The 16,115-nt window shown below is 40.7% G+C and overlaps 1 protein-coding gene across 1 annotated transcript in view; it reads left to right on the top strand.

The window, feature by feature from the left end:
* The window catches only part of POU6F2 (POU class 6 homeobox 2), a 377,737-nt gene that overhangs the window by 293,540 nt on the left and 68,082 nt on the right, over nucleotides 1–16,115 (top strand). Inside the window, exon 6 of the mRNA XM_074945315.1 lies at nucleotides 14,841–14,987. Within this exon, the coding sequence (XP_074801416.1) occupies nucleotides 14,841–14,987 (147 nt within the window). The remainder of the gene's footprint in view (nucleotides 1–14,840; nucleotides 14,988–16,115) is intronic.

The following is a 16,115-nucleotide window of genomic DNA, read 5'->3' as shown; positions in this document are numbered from 1 at the left end:
TCCTGTTTCCAACATGCTTTAATATCTGTGAAGTTTGCAATTAATTTTTCAGTAGCTATTGTCAAGGAGTCAAATTCCAGCCCACAGTAAGTGGGTGAAATTCTGTTGACGTCCATGCAGTTGCATCTACTTACACTGATCCGTGGTTCTTAGAAAGGGAATCCATTTCTAGAGTTTGTGTGTACCATTGACTGTAAGAGCAGAAGGCTACATCTGACTTCAGTTACACTGGTGTAAACCCAGAGTAACTGTTTTAAGAATTATTCTTATTATTCTATTATTCTATAAGAATTCTATTATTATTATTTTAAGAATTATTCACCAGTTTAACTGAGATGAAAATCAGGCCCAGTTAGATATTTGGAGCTGAATTTGTGGCCCTGCTCTATTCCCTTTTGCACCTCTCGTGTGGCACAGAGGGACGGGAAATCTACCATAAAGCCCTGGCTGGGGATACCCCTGTGTGGGGAGGTGTAAAGCTGGCAGAGATGACTCCTGAAGCCATTGGCACAGTGACAGTAGCTGGACAACCTGTAATCTTCAATTGGCATATGGTCCCGAGAGGCCGGAGAGAGAATAAGGAAGTCATAACTGGCAAACACCTCTCTCTGCTCTGCCAGTGCAAGGTGGGCTCAGCAGAAAACATGGCTCTTACAGTCATGCAAGAGAAACAACTTTTGTATTAGTTTATAATGTAACTTTTACTTTTCTAAAGACTGATGCTATATAAGAAAACATTAAATCATTGGTTTCCCAGTAATAGATATATAGATCTGCCAGTTCTTCTAGAACTAAGAGTCCTCAAGCATCTTGTTATGGGTTGTCTGATGGGCAATGTGGCCTCATGTGGTTCAGAAAGTAAAGCTAGTGGGGTTGTGTATGTCACCTGCCTCTTCTTTATTTGTGGCCTCGGTTTCTGTTCTTTGAACAGCATATAAACTGCATCTACATTTTAATCAGGAAGATAGTAGACTTTGCTAATCAGTGTTGGGGAAGGGAAGGGAATTCAATGGGAAAAGACTGAGCAGTACCTGCATTTTCTGTTCAATCAAAATACAGCTAATGCTACCACAGTCTTGCAGTGCCAAACCCGTCCAATAAATGATTGTTTAGCCCAGTTCCAAGGATCTTCCCTGCAGTTATTGGCTGAAGTTTGGACCTGGTAAAAATGGGTACAGCTCCTTTGAAGTCAACTGAGTTGTGTTTGTTAACACTACACCTGAATTTGGCCCCTTCCCTTCTGCAGAAAACTAGAGTTAAGCACTGAAATAGTTTGGATAAAATCATGGCCAAAGGGATTTGGAAGGGTCATTATATGCTCACAATAGGAGTCATTTGTCTTATTTTCAAACTGTTAGCTTGAGGTTTTTCCAGGACCATGTTCTGTTCTCAGTTCGGAGAGTAGAAATGGGTGCATATACTATATTCTAAGGAAAGCATTTTTACAGTTGTGTATATATAAGTAATGTCTTTTTCTGCCAAAGCCTGCCTTCATTTAGCTCTTGCAAGCATAACTGCGGTGGCCCGAGTTCTTCTATGTCCAGGTTTCTAAGAGTGAAATCCATAGGGAGATGATAATGTACTTGTGATATTTATAAGTATAATGCCTCTCACATATTTTCTTTCTTAAAGGACTAGAATCTGCTTGTGCATGATTTCTTTTAAGAACTAGTCTGTAGGATACTATTCGAATCAAGCCAAAAAGCATCCACAAGGATGAAAAAATATGCAGAAGTACACATGGACTGTAAATTAGGGAGAAGTATTTTTGTGGTCCATGTGGCAGGGACCCCCTGTTGATTCATGTAGTGAGATTCCCCACTCACTTATCCTCGTATCTGACTGGTCACAACTCTTGTGATGTTTGGTGTAAGTTATAGCAGCTTCCCCAGGCTACCTGGAATGTCCATCCTGGGCATGGCCCTCCTGCCCCAGCCCCACCTCTGGCATGCCCCCCGCACCAGTGCTTGCAAAGAGGTCCACAGTGGACAGCCTTTTGGCCCTCTTCTGCAGTGCCTGTCCCAAGGGAATCATTCCTCAGCTGGAAATGGGGCTTTTAGAACCCCTTTATGCTGCTCCAGCTCATTTACCCAGCATAAAAGGGACCAGAGCAAGGAGGAGTAAGTATCTCACCCAATGGGCCTGACTCACATCTCTCACTGGTTATATAATGGTATATCTTTTTTGACTTCATTGGAATTATTTCTAATTTACACTGACATAAGTGTGAAAAGAGGCTGGTCTTACATTGGGAAAACTTGATTCAAGTAAAACATCAGTGTAATCGGCTGATTCCAGAATTGTAAATGAAAATACCATCCTATTATATAAAATCTGTAGTATGTATAGGAAGTCAAGGGGCCTGATTCTGAGCCCATTTATACCTGTTTAAAGCTAGAGTAACTCTGCTGAGTTCATTGGAATTACTCCAGATTTACTCCAGTGTGAGGGAAATCAGAATCAGGCCTCAGAAGCTTGGAACTTATATTATTTTTAGCACAAAAATCCTTTGTTTTGTAACGCACAAAGAGTGCCTGAAGGGACCATAAATATTTTGTGAATCTGGTCAATAGGTAAAAGTAGAAAATACTTAGAACATGAAGAAATTCATCTATCTATCTACTGACAGTGCCTTATGGAAGAACAAGAGTCTATATACAATAAGGCAATAATGTGGGATTTAATGAAAAAGTTACAGCTTTTCAGGTTGTTAGCCGAGCTGCTGCAGAAAAAGATGGTAGGTAGTTTTGCACATGTAGCAGAATTTGCTGGGGGAATGTCTGTGAGTAGATCTTCTCTGGTAGTGCACATAGCTGAAATTATTATAAATGATCGTTATAATTTCATCCATCTGTGCTGTCAGCCATTAACAAATACCGAATAATTTATGTATTATTTTTGAAGTGCTGACATTGTGTTCGACATCGTACAAGACACAGAGAGACAAGGGCCCATAATTTGCCATGACTTATACCCCACGTGACTGCCTTAAGATCACACAAAATAATTTACTTCTGGGCTGAGATCATTAGATTTTAAATGTATCCAGTCTGTTTGGCTGTCAGCTAAACACAATCAGAAAATAATGCTAGAACAAGCTTCATATTTAGGATATGATCCTGCAAAGACTTATGCACATGCTTAACTTGAAGCAGTCTTTGCAGGACAGTGGCCTTAGATTGTAAGATCCTCGGAGTAGCGATTTTATGGCAAATTTTCTGTAACTCATCCTTGCATGTCATATTTTCATACTGCTAATAGCAGTTGTTCTTTACCTCAAATAGTAGGGGACTGTGCTTTTGGAGCGAGAGGATCTCAGTTTTATCTGCTTTGTTGCTGTGAAGTTGTGCATGTGGCACAGTGTTAATACTGTAGCAAAGTCCTAGATTGCAACGAACAGTTGCTCTATGTACCTTGAACAGTATTTCCATTTACTGTGGTCAAATTTCATGCTGTACATGTGACCAAATCATTAGATGATACTTTCGTTTTGAAAATGTAAAATGTATACATATACAGCTTTGAAATTAATTAGGAATTAATGTGGCAACACCACAGCCTTATGAACACAGATTTAGCGCTGTCTTTGCTGAACTCCTAGATGGCAAACTTAATTTGTCACCAGGTCCAAGACTGCAGGAAAGTAGATGAGAGAAAGGAGATCAGAGTAAAGGAATAAAATGGAGAACAAGCCCGAGGAGAAACAGTGAATGAAAAAAAGAATGCAGCTCTTAGAGGAAATATGGGATATAGATACGGTTGTGCACAAAATATTAAGCTTCTAGGAACACTGATAGAATTAGAATAGCTGGTAAACTGTGTTCTGTGTACCTATCAAAAGAACATTAACAAAACTCCACCTGGAATTACCTTACCGTTAAGGGATGAAACTGAGCCAGCCCCTTGCAGCATGCCTAACAGAGCTCTGGCAGTGCAGCATCTGTGTCAGGACTTACAGCTCATTTTGGGAGCAGGCTGCTTGCTGACACCAGATCAGATGGAAGTGACTGAGAAGGAGGGTTCTCCGCGGAAACTTTTTGTACGTGGCTCCATTACAGCATTAACCCTTCAGCATTTCTTCTTCTGTAGAAAATTGTGGTGGGGAAGGTCATTGTCATGATAGGGATACACTCGGTATCATTTTACATGTACCTTTATGGAGTGAGATTGCTGTTGATGAGGATAACATGTCCATCCATGTACATGTGCAGAAGCTGTGGATTTTGTGTGTTTTAATTAATCCAGTCTCCATACAGGGCATCTTAATATATTCTCCAGTATGTGTACACCCTGTAGTATAGTTAGAGCCAAACTAAAGCTTCTAGAGGTGGAGAATGTTGCTGCATCTGAGAGGCAGTGGCTGGAGACATTATACCTTTATACTGCAGAGGCAGTCATGTAATACCTTTGTTGATACTGGGGGAGAGCATGCTTATAGGCCTTCATTGCTCCATCTTTGGAAAACAAGGAGCAGATGTTCCCCAGGCATTGTCCAATGTATTGGAGGCAGAGAAAAGTCACCTTCCCACCCCTCTCTATACAACCTTGGCCAAACTAAACAATGGCTGCATCCTGCATCAGAATATTACTTGGGGAAGGAATTCCCAGCATCCTTGCCTTTCCGCCTGCCTTCACTCAGGTCACATGTTCTGTGGTAGCCACGGTTTGGCTCTTATATGTGTTTAATCAGACTGTGATTTTCATTCACAGGGCTTTGGGCAAAACTTTTTGTCAGTTTTGTTTTGTATGGGTTCATGCCTCTCAAGTTTTGTTCTGAATTTTGAGATTTGAATGAACCCAAAAATTAAAAGCAAAATTCAGCAGAGACTGAGTTTCAACTGGTTTCCCGCCAATTTGCACATTTTCCACCCAAAACGAGAATTTGGAGATAGGCCTTTTAATGTCTTTGACACCAGGTAAAGTTTTTGTTTAACTTTGCTCCTGTGGGTGTGTCTTGTGGGCAGCAGCTCAGCACCTGATACTCCTAGGGGAATTCTGTGCCACTGCGCAATGCAGAATTTGGCAGAAATTAGCATTGTGCATGCAGAATTTCCTTTCCCCCACAGAGATGGGCTGCAATTTTGCTGGCCGCCACTAGGAATCACTGGACCTGGCAGAGCCCAGCTTGCACATAGAAGACACTGCTGGGGGGAGGGGAAGGGAGCTAGAGGGTTCCTGGCAGCTGCAGTTCCCAGCATGCCCCGAGGGAAGGAGAGGACGACGTGCAGGGAACTCTGTGCAAACCTGGGACTGAGCATCAGGCTCGGGGGTCTGAGGGGGAAGAGGGTAGTTGTCTGGGCCGGGGGGGAGGGGAGGGGCATGTCTGGGCTCTGGGGGGAAAGGGGGCAGGTGTCTGGGCAAGGGGGGGCCCCCACAGCGATCATGGTGGGAAAGGGTATGGGTATCTAGGTCTGGGGGCCCCCACGGCTGTGCTCTGTGGGGGAGAGGTACGGGTATCTGGACCAGGGCCCCCCACGACTGGACTCTGGGGGGGAAGCGGTTTTGGGTGTATTAGCTGGGGGGGCACTGTGGCTGGGCTCGGGCGGGGAGGGGTTGTGGGTCTGTCCCTCTGGCTTGGCACAGTGGGTGGGGGAACGGGGCAGAGAAACAGGAACTAGGTTGTCACAGGGGTTTTGTTAACTCTCTACTCCTGGGGGAATTTTTGTGTGTGTCTGAATTGTTACAGACATACTGGCTGACAGGTATTTTGAAATAAATTACCAAAATAATTGAAACTGGCATGATTATGTAGTGTTATTTTGACAAATAAAATTTGCAGAATTTTAAAATATTGTATGCAGAATTTATTTATTTATTTATTTGTGCAGAATGTCCCCAAGAATAACCTGGGAAGTTATTCAGTTGAAGAGACTGAGTTGCAGATTCCACAAGGAACTGCGCCAGATCCAAAATACACTCCAGCTTGAATCAGATGAGAACTTTTTGGTTGGTCCCTCTCTTTACCAGCAATTGGCCTATGGGGCACTCAAAACTCAGCCCTAGTGTGCTTGAATCTTGTCCCAGGTTTGGCAAAAATAAATATGTGAATTTTGGTGAACCTGAATTTGGAGCTGAAGCCAGATAAAAGGCACAGATTCCCCATAGCTCTAGAGTTGTGCAAAAAATATTAAGAGTGTCATCTTGCTCCTGTTGAAGTCAACAGAAGTTTTCCCATTGGCTTATATGGTAGCAGGTCCATTATGTGAGATTATTACATTATAAATGTTATGTTCCAAGAGTGGAAAACATAGCAGAGATCTCATCACAGCATTCAGTTTATAATCTTAAACCAGGGCATTGTCTGACTTTCTTGTAGATTTCATTTATACAGGTATGTCCATATAAATTAAATGTAAGTTCTGTCTTTCACTCACTCACACACGTGTGCAAAGGAGAGAAGAATCCTGGATTCTCCATAATATTCTGCTTTGTGAACCAGTCTTCAGTGAAATAGTGCAGAGTGTATGTGTATTTAAATAATTTGTTGTATTACAAGGCAAAACATTTCAGAAAGATTTACTCAGATATCTAGACATAAAGGATGACATTTTCTGAGTGTGGCCTCTATTTGCATCCACATAGTTTTTGGCACATTATCACTTGTGCCTGCAAATGATCAAATTTACATGTACACATCCCATTTGTACATTTAAATTAAAGGCAAATAAATGATTTAGATTAAAGGGATTAATTTGTTGTGTCTCTTGTGTGACACCTTGCTACAGCCAAATTGCTGATACTTGAGTGCTAGCCTCTTATCCAGGAGGACAAATGGCAATTTCCTTTTAATGAGGATTCATTTTTTTGGTAATAAGGAAGCCCTATGGTAACCATTTTTCTTGAGTAGAAAGCATCTTTCAGAAGCTTGATAAAGCATTCCAAAATAGACCAGTTTAGGATTCAAGGAACTGCATTAAGTTGAATTCAAGTGATTTTACCCTCTTCAGAAAGTTTAGAAGATTCCCTTAGCATATATCCCTACTATATATGTAAATTACTTTAGAAAAATATAGAATTGTGGTATTTGGTCCTAATGCTCTCACTAACATTGGTGTAAATAAGCAGGCGTTCCATTGTAGTCAGTGGAATTACACTCATGTAAAAACCCCTGTAAGTTAGGGGAGAGTCAGACTTCTTATGTTTACAGTAAGTTTATGCCACATGTAAGGATGAAATCTGGTTTTGAAGAGAGTGGTTAACCTTAAAGGGCCACATCCTTAACTGGGGTAAAGAATGCTGCTCTATTAATATAAAAATGCTGCTCTATTAACATAAATGGAACCACACCAGTTTACCCCGATGAAAGTTTGGCCTGTAACAAATAAGTAAATTTAGACATCCAGGAACTTACATTATTGGAGGTAGGTGCCCACTGTTGTCATTTTAAGGCATTCTGTCAGCTACTATTTCTGACTGCTTTTTTACTCATCGTTGTTTCCAGTATCCACGTAGCTACCTGAAGATATATATTTACTTTCTTTTTTAGTTTTGTTCTTTTCTTTTTGTCAAACATAAGGCGTAGTCCTGAGAGGGGCCGAGGACTGGATTCAAATAGTATTCCTCTTCCCAATCCTCTTTCTCCTCTTTTCTTTTCTATGTGAAAGGAGCAGAGATCAATGTGGCGGGAATGGTGTCCGTTCACTTCAGGCACTATCATCTTAATCAGTCATATCTATAATAGGGTGCAGAGCTGTGGGAATGGTGCCTGTTGTTTAACTGCTTTGCTGTTGATATCACATACACAGCTTTTTTGATAGTATAAACTCAGGTTGTGGATTTGGGGTTATGGTTCCAATTTAACCACATTAGACATTCTACACCTTGTTTATAAAGATAGTTTGGTCATTTTTGAGGCATACTCCAATGTCCATGCTGCATAAGTGATACCAGGATGCACATTAGAGCTGTGTTCTCTCCAGCACCTCAGGTTGTGTCGCTTTGCATTGAATCAAGTCATGTCACATCAGCAATACCACTATCAGTACTTATTCCTGATAGGCAATTCAGCATAGATTTGGACAGCAAATATCCCAGCCACAATAATTGTGTATAATGAGCAGATTAAGTATCTGTGAGACCCAGATATTTTAAAGGTCCCTAGCAAGTCTGTGCCTTCAGATATTTCAATACCCAATCTCTAGCATTTATACTATTGCATCTATCTGAATGTGTATTTACATATAAATATTTTATAGATACGTGCATATGTTTAAATGTCTGTTTTGCCTGTACAGAATTGTTGCTCTCTACAGTAACTTGTAAATACAAATTCAAACAATTTTAAAATTTATATGTTTCCCTTGATGGACTTGAGCAGTTTAAAAATAACAAGTGTTGACAGGTTGTTTTCAGATTTGGGGTGAAAAAAAGGTTTGCTTCCAACATTTACCTAGCAAGAGTTTATCTTCAAAGAGGAGGGCAAATGTAAATTGTATGGCAAACCTTTTTATTAGACAGTCTACACCATTGTTCATTTAGAAACATAAAATGTTGTAATTATCCCATTATACAAAATCCAAGAAAGGATTTTAAAAAAAACAAAAGTAGGTTCCACTGACTTTGCGTGGATTTAAAATGTCCAGGGGTCCCAAATGTCGGACTAGAGTATCTTTTTTTACATTTCACTTATTTTATTTAATTAATTAGATTTACATATTGTGCTGATCAATAATTTTCTCTTGAGTTCAGTGTATCTATATATACAGAGCACCTCTGAAAATGAGGCTACTTTTGTTTTGAGTCAAAAGGTGAAGTAAGCTTTGGCATGCAGGTTTGAAATTTATGATTGTAAAACTCTATAAATGCTGAGTATTGCTAGTATTAATTATTACTAATTATTATTTATTTCTACAAGAATTTAACTGGAGCTCATCCCTGTGACACTGAGGTGCCTTACAAGGACTAAGCTGAGACAACCTATAGTGTCTTTATGAGATTCTGTCAGGGATTTTTAGATTTTACAGGGAGCCAGGTTGCAATGTATTAGTGCCACGTATATTATAAAATATAAATCTATGCTCTAGTCAGATATTTGGGAGCAGAGTCAATGGAAGTCACACAACTTCAAAGGAAGTGGCAGCTGCTCAGTACCTCTGCAAATCAGCTCACTTTTATTTAGGAGCCTAACATCAAAGGTATGTCTACACAGCATTTTGGAGCAAGGAAGAGCAAGCCTCCCAGCCTGGGTTGGGCTAGCAAGGCTCATGCTAGTGCTCCAAAAATACCTGAATAGACAGTGCCTTGAAGTTGTGGCTTGGGCTGGAGCTCAGGCTCTGAAGCCACCCTTCTCCCTAGGCTTCAGAGGTTTGAAAAATCTTGTCCTTCCTTTTTAAGGTATTTGAGTAATGATGATTGAATGAATGAATGAGTGAATGAATGAATGATGATATTGTTACTCTAAATGTGTTAGTTATTATTAAAGATATACTGATTAGTAAAGCAATGATGATGTGGGTAATAACAGTAATGAAGACAGCAGCAGAACTTCCATAAAAAGGCCACGCCAACTCTAAAACAAACTCTTCCCATTCGTCTGTTCCATAACCCAGTCAACCCTAATCAAACCCCTTCTTACATCCTTCCCCTAGGGAAAAAAAAAAAAAACCATGGGAAAATAGGTGAGTCTTTCAGTGTGCTCTCAAGGTCACAGAAAATAATGTAGTTCCATTGACTTCAGTGGAGTAACTCCTGATTTACCCTAGTGTAAGAGAGAGATCCATAGACTTCTTTTTTTCCTGAGAGGTTAGATTTGGAACATTGGGAAAATGTATTGAAGCAACTCAGATACTACAGGGCTCCTCCTCATAAGAACTTCAAGATAATTTCATTAACAGACACTGGGGCATTCTTGAGAAGTTAGGCCTGTCATTTTAAAGTAAGAGCTCCATGACTTGCAGCTACAGCTGCTGCTTTGAGTGGAAGCAGAAACTCAGGCACTGGAAGTGACAGCTCTGAAGAGCCTAAGCATTCTAAATTAAATCACTATTTAAAAACTGAAACTAATACTGAAGAGTCCTCTAATGGGATCTTTCATAATATATTTCTATCAATAAGTGCTCCCAAGTGCTAACGCCTGCATTCTGAAATAGCAGAAATCTCTCAAGCCGGAGTTGGAAGAGGCTAATGGGTATTATTTTAAAATTAGAGCAAGGTGTAATATGTCAAATGTTACCCTGTTGTCCAAATAATTAGGATAAACTTGAATCCTCCATCCCCAATTTGCATCAAAGTTTAGAAGGAATCAGTTTGTGAAAGTTTGAATTTCCCATCAACAGCTTGCAACAGATCCTGAAAATATTCAGAGGAAAATCTATTATTTTAAAATCTGATTTAGGGGCAGGTTGGGATATTCTTATTCACATTTGGTCAAACCTTATAAAGTTGGTCGGAAAGCAGATTTTCCATCCTGTGGAAAAAAGTAAGGTTTTGGAATTTGTTGCCATTCCCATTGAGACAAAACAAGAGACCTTTTGAAATATTTCACAAAAAACAAGACCAAGGCCCCCTCAGAATAGCCTGGTGATTAGGGTACTTCCTTGAGAATGTGGGAGGTCTGAGTTCAAGTCCCTGGTCTGCCTGATTTGGAGCATGGACTTGAATCTCCCACATCCCAGGCAAATAGGCTAACCTTTGGGGGAAGATACACGCACACACACACTCACACCTCTACCTCTTCCCCTTCCCAGTGAAGATTCCACTGGAACTGATCCTTTCCCTTGAAAAGTTGGTTTTGGTGAATCAGCATTTCCTGATGAAAGAATGTTCCCATTGGAAAATTCTCAACCAGTTCTAATACCTTACTCTGTGAATACTCCCATTCAATGAGACTTTGCATGAAGCATGATACTGCTCTTTGTGAGTGCAGGAATCACTATCTGCCCCTCAATTTTTAATGAGTAGCCTATCTGCATGATACGACAAAAAGAAACCCAGTGTATCTCTGTCTAATTTTTTTACAGTCAAATTATACATTGAAAAACTAATCTGTTTGCAGTGAAATTTTACCATTGTATTTGTGAATAAATATACAGCTTTTGAAAACTGAAGTCAAAAGAATAGTAAGAAGAATCTACTGGTTTATAGCATCTACTTTTTAAAAAAGGCTTTAAGCTACAGTGGTTTCCAGTTTTGCGGACTTACTTATACTCACCCAAATAACTCTTCCCAAATTTAATTGTGGTTGCAAATTCTAGCATTTATACGTCTATCTTATTTGAAGATGTGAGCAGATAGATGTGTAAAGGTTCACAAAATACCTAGTATAATTATTTGCAGGGGCAAAATTACACCTGCATAATTGAACGCTGTTTCTGAAAACCAGACCCTTTCAGTGTGGTCACTTTTCTCCTCAGTGATTTACAACAAATAGTTCACTACATAGCTCCCAATTCTGTCCATGCAGCACCCACTGAAGTCACTGTGGGATTTGTGTGGATATAGCAGAAATGGGTCCATAGTTTAGAGTCAAGAAAGAATGAGTCTAACAGATATTTTTTGCTTGGTTTTATTACTGCTAGGTTCAGCTAGTTGAAATTTTTTAAATTTTTGAAATGCCAATATAATTTCCCCCAAAAAATTTCTAAAACCTTTCACAAAATGGTGTCACTCTTTTCTGTCCAGACCCACAGCTAAGCTTTATTCAGTTATTTATTTACAACTTTTAGAGGGAATGGATTGGTCCTCATTTAGGCACACTTTATAGCAAGGTTCCATTTATAAATAGTTTATGAAAGGTTAATATTGATTAGTAGATGTTTTAATAAATGAATAATCAATCGTTGTAGATTTTTATACCGTCCAAAAGACGAGTAGTTTTCTTATAACCATGAATTATAACCATCTCTAACACCATCTACTTTCCATTTTCTTCACCTCCTTCCCACAGCACAGTACAGCCTACCCAATCCCTTATGTTTCTTCCCTCTTTGCCTGAAGGAATTTAACACCATCTGGGTATCTTCCCTCTTGGTGCAGAGTAAACCCCCCCTTCCCTTCTTATAGGTCACCCATCACTGTAGTGTACCACGCTGTTTTATGTCTTTATCTTCACAATACCCCGTGAGATACGGAAGTGCTATTGTCCCCATTTTCCAGATGGGGACTGAAGCACTGAGAAGTTGAGTGACTTGCCCAAGTCTCAGAGTAGCAGCCGTGTTAGTCTGTATTCGCAAAAAGAAAAGGAGTACTTGTGGCACCATAGAGATGAACAAATTTATTTGAGCATAAGCTTTCATGAGCTACAGCTCACTTCATCGGATGCATTCAGTGGCACTAAGGTGCCACAAGTACTCCTTTTCTTTTTGTGAATACAGACTAACACGAAACCTGTCATTATGTAAGGCACTGAATTTAGCTGTATGGAGTGGAAATCTATCAACTTCATGAAAAAACTCGTACAGATACAGACAGACATCATCTTCCTTTCCAAATGCAAACAGATGGACATCATACCAAAAGGACTGAAGGTAAAAAATCCATTACAATTTACATACCACACAGATTATGCTGACAGCAGGGGTGAAAGTAAGTTAGAGGATTTACCGGTACGCCAGAGTCCTGCGCAGGGGGCGTGGCCTCAACCAGAAGAGGCGTGGCCTCAACCAGAAGAGGCAGGGCCTTAAATCCCCGAGCCCTTTAAATCTTGATTTAAAGGGCCAGGGCTCCAGCTGCAGTAGTGGCGGCTGGGAGCCCGGGGCCCTTCAAATCACCCACGAGCTACCAGCTGCAGAGGTGGCTGGGAGTCCCGGGGCTCGGGGGCGATTTAAAGAGCCCAGGGCTCCAGCTGCCGCGACCGCAACGGAGCCCCGGGCCCTTTAAATCACTGAGGAGCCCTGGGGGCTCCCGGCTGCCACCGCTGGCCCGGGGCTCTGGGCTCTGGCAGAGCTTTAAAGGGCCTGGGGCTCCGCTGTGGTAGCAGCTGCCAGAGCCCCGAGCCCTTTAAATCCCCGCCTAAGCTCTGCTGCCCGAGCCCTGGGGTAGCCCTGGGCCGGGCTCCATCGGGGATTTAAAGGGCCCCGGGGCTCCAGCCACCGCTACCGCCCCGGCCCTTTAAATGCCTGCCAGAGCCCTACCACCACTATCCCAGGGCTTCGGCAACAGGGCTCAGGCGGGGATTTAAAGGTCCCCGGGAGGGTAGTGGCTAGAGCTCCGGGGCCCTTTAAATCCCAGCCTGAGCCCTGCTGCCCGAGCCCTGGGGTAGTGGCGGCGGGGCTCTGGCGGGGATTTAAAGGGCCCCGGAGCTCCAGCCACCACTACTGCCCTGGGGCCCTTTAAGTCCCTGCCGCAGCCCCGCCGCCGCTACCCGAGGGCTTTATATTGCCCTCTTGGAAAGCCGGTCCTGGTACGGCGCACCGGCTCTTACCTGTACGCCATACCAGGGCGTACCGGCTTACTTTCCCCTCTGGCTGACAGCTTGTGCCACACGCTCTCAAAGAAACTGCAGAACCACCTGATCAACATCCTCTACAGCAAACAGGGAAAGATTAAGAATGAGCTCTCAAAACTGGATACTCTCATAAAAAAACAACCTTCCACACAAACTTCCTCGTAGCTGGACTTTACAAAAACTAGACAAACCATTTACAACGCACACTTTGCTTCTCTACAAAAGAAAAAGGACACTAGCCACTGAATGCATCCGATGAAGTGAGCTGTAGCTCACAAAAGCTTATGCTCAAATAAATTTGTTAGTCTCTAAGGTGCCAGAAGTACTCCTTTTCTTTTTACCCAAGTCTGTGGCAGAGCAAGAAATTGAACGTGGGTCTCCCAAGTTCTAGGCTAACACCTGAACCAGCCTTTCATCTGGTTCAGAGATGTTCCATTCCAGAAAGCATCTGTCTGATGGATACCTTCTAATCTCTTGTACCAGTTATTTCTCCAATCATTCTTCATCACCAGAACGTCCCCTAGCACTTGTGGCTTGGTTTATATGACTAGCATCAGTCTCCCATAGGACATCTGAATCCTCAGTGAGACACTTTCCTCTGTATTTAAACACATACTTGTTCTTTTACAAACCCAAGTGTTGCTTAGAGTGTCCTTACGTGGGATTTGGACATCCTGTTGAGATGACCATTTGAAAATTGGTCCATCAGTGAAAATGTTTTATGCATGCTATGTTTTATATTGAGCATGTCATTATGGCAAAAGACGTGCAATATGCAGACAGCTGGAGAACTGTACGTGAACCCCGGAATTAATTATTCACAGGCAAGAACAAATAATAACTATATCAATACATTTTCCATAGTTTTGCAAATAGAATGTTGTGGAGATGGTTATTCATTTTCAGTTGACATCCATTTAACCTAATCATAGGGTCAAGTTCCAGACTGTGATTTGTGTTTGTGTTGACACATATTCCTTGAATGTATAAACCAGTAGAAGCAGTGGGTTTTTCTCATATTTGGGTTCAGTAGTTGAGCTGAGGTAACACTAAGCAAGAAGGTTTCTTTCTGATCTTAATGGCCAAACTTAAGGTCTGATCTCATTCCCTTTAAAATCAAAGACTGAACTTTCATTGATTTCACATAGATGCAAAATTCGGGTACCTAGCTTATGCACCTAAGAAGGAAATACAAACATAACTCTGAATGATAAGACAATTGTGTTCTTCAGGACAATGGAATTTCCTCTGGGATTCTTAGATACATTCATTGTCAAAGGGACCAGTGCATCAGAAATAAAAAGCTCTCTGAAGAAGTGCTTAAGCTCTAGGGATAAACTGGAGTATTCCCCTATGTTAGTACTGTAGCATTTATATATTCATTTAGCATTGTGTTTTATGTGCTTCCTTGCTCATCAGTGGTTTTACTGTGATCTTTTCTTTCTTTGGTTTTCAGCTGGTTAATAATCCACTGGCAAGTCAAGCAGCAGCGGCTGCAGCAGCAGCAGCCATGGGCTCAATAGCAAGCTCACAGGCCTTTGGCAATGCACTCTCCAGTCTTCAGGGGGTCACAGGTCAGCTAGTCACTAATGCACAAGGACAGGTGAGTGGAAGATGGAGAAAACAGTGAATTCTTATGGCAGATTGATCTTTGGATAAAAATGAATTTCTTTTGCATGACAGCAATTTGTAAGTGCACAGATTGAGGATAAATAAATAATGTTTACCAGGAAAGGTAAGAAATAGAAATGTTTAGGACCGGGGGAAGGGGGTTGTTAGAATGGGGAATTTGTTTTTTAAACTGCAAATGGTTTAGCTTTTGCTTTTATAATACAATCTTGGGAAGAGATAACAAGAATGTAACAATGTGGTATTTTAAGTGTGCAGATTGTTGCTGAGTCTCGATTTGCTAATTCAAGAACCTGATAATTCTCACCAAAAAAACAGCAGTCTCCCCCCACTTCTAAGCACAGATTTAATAACAGAAATCTATACTGGAGTCTTACAGTACTAAGACTGCATTATTTTTTATAATAAATTTATAATAAAATAAATTTTTAAAATTAAATTAACAAAGCATATTTTGTAATGCAGTATCTTTGATTTAATATGCTTATTTGCTCATTGTTTATTAAATCACAAAATGTAGCAACCTGTAATGGATCTGCCAGTCATTAGTGCAAATTCAAGAGGCTCTGTTGTCTTTTAAAAGCCTTTTAATACTGTGTTTTAAACACGATAATTTGTAGATTTTTGAGATTCTAAATGGGAAGTTTCATCATATCATGCTTATTCACAGAGTTTCTTATTTGTCTTAACTGAAGCTGATATCATTCTGGTCCTGCTATAGACCCCAGTTCAGAAAGGTATGCGCCTAACTTTAAGCACATGAGTGATCCCATTGACTTCAGGTTCTTAAGTACCTTCCTGAATCATGATCTCTGACTGACTCTATTCTATCATCTGTCAGTAACAAAAGTAATGTGACTGTTTGTTTCAGTGAAAATAATATTATAAAAGAATCATTATAATAAGTGTAATAATATTGTTTAAGATTAGTACTGCTAACTTGGTACTCCTATACCAAAAAACATACCTGTTATTAGAATAGATACAACTAAAATGAAAAATTCAAGCTGATGACAGACACTTCAGGAGATGTTTGATGGACTGGTACAGCCCTGGATATCAGTAATTATAAAGTTTCATTCTACAGTTTTTGACTTATAAT

The sequence above is a fragment of the Natator depressus genome, chromosome 2, assembly GCF_965152275.1.
Source record: "Natator depressus isolate rNatDep1 chromosome 2, rNatDep2.hap1, whole genome shotgun sequence".
In the NCBI taxonomy this organism is placed as follows: Eukaryota; Metazoa; Chordata; order Testudines; family Cheloniidae; genus Natator; species Natator depressus.
Note: the sequence above shows the minus strand (reverse complement) of the source record. Positions and strands in the feature narration are given on the sequence as shown.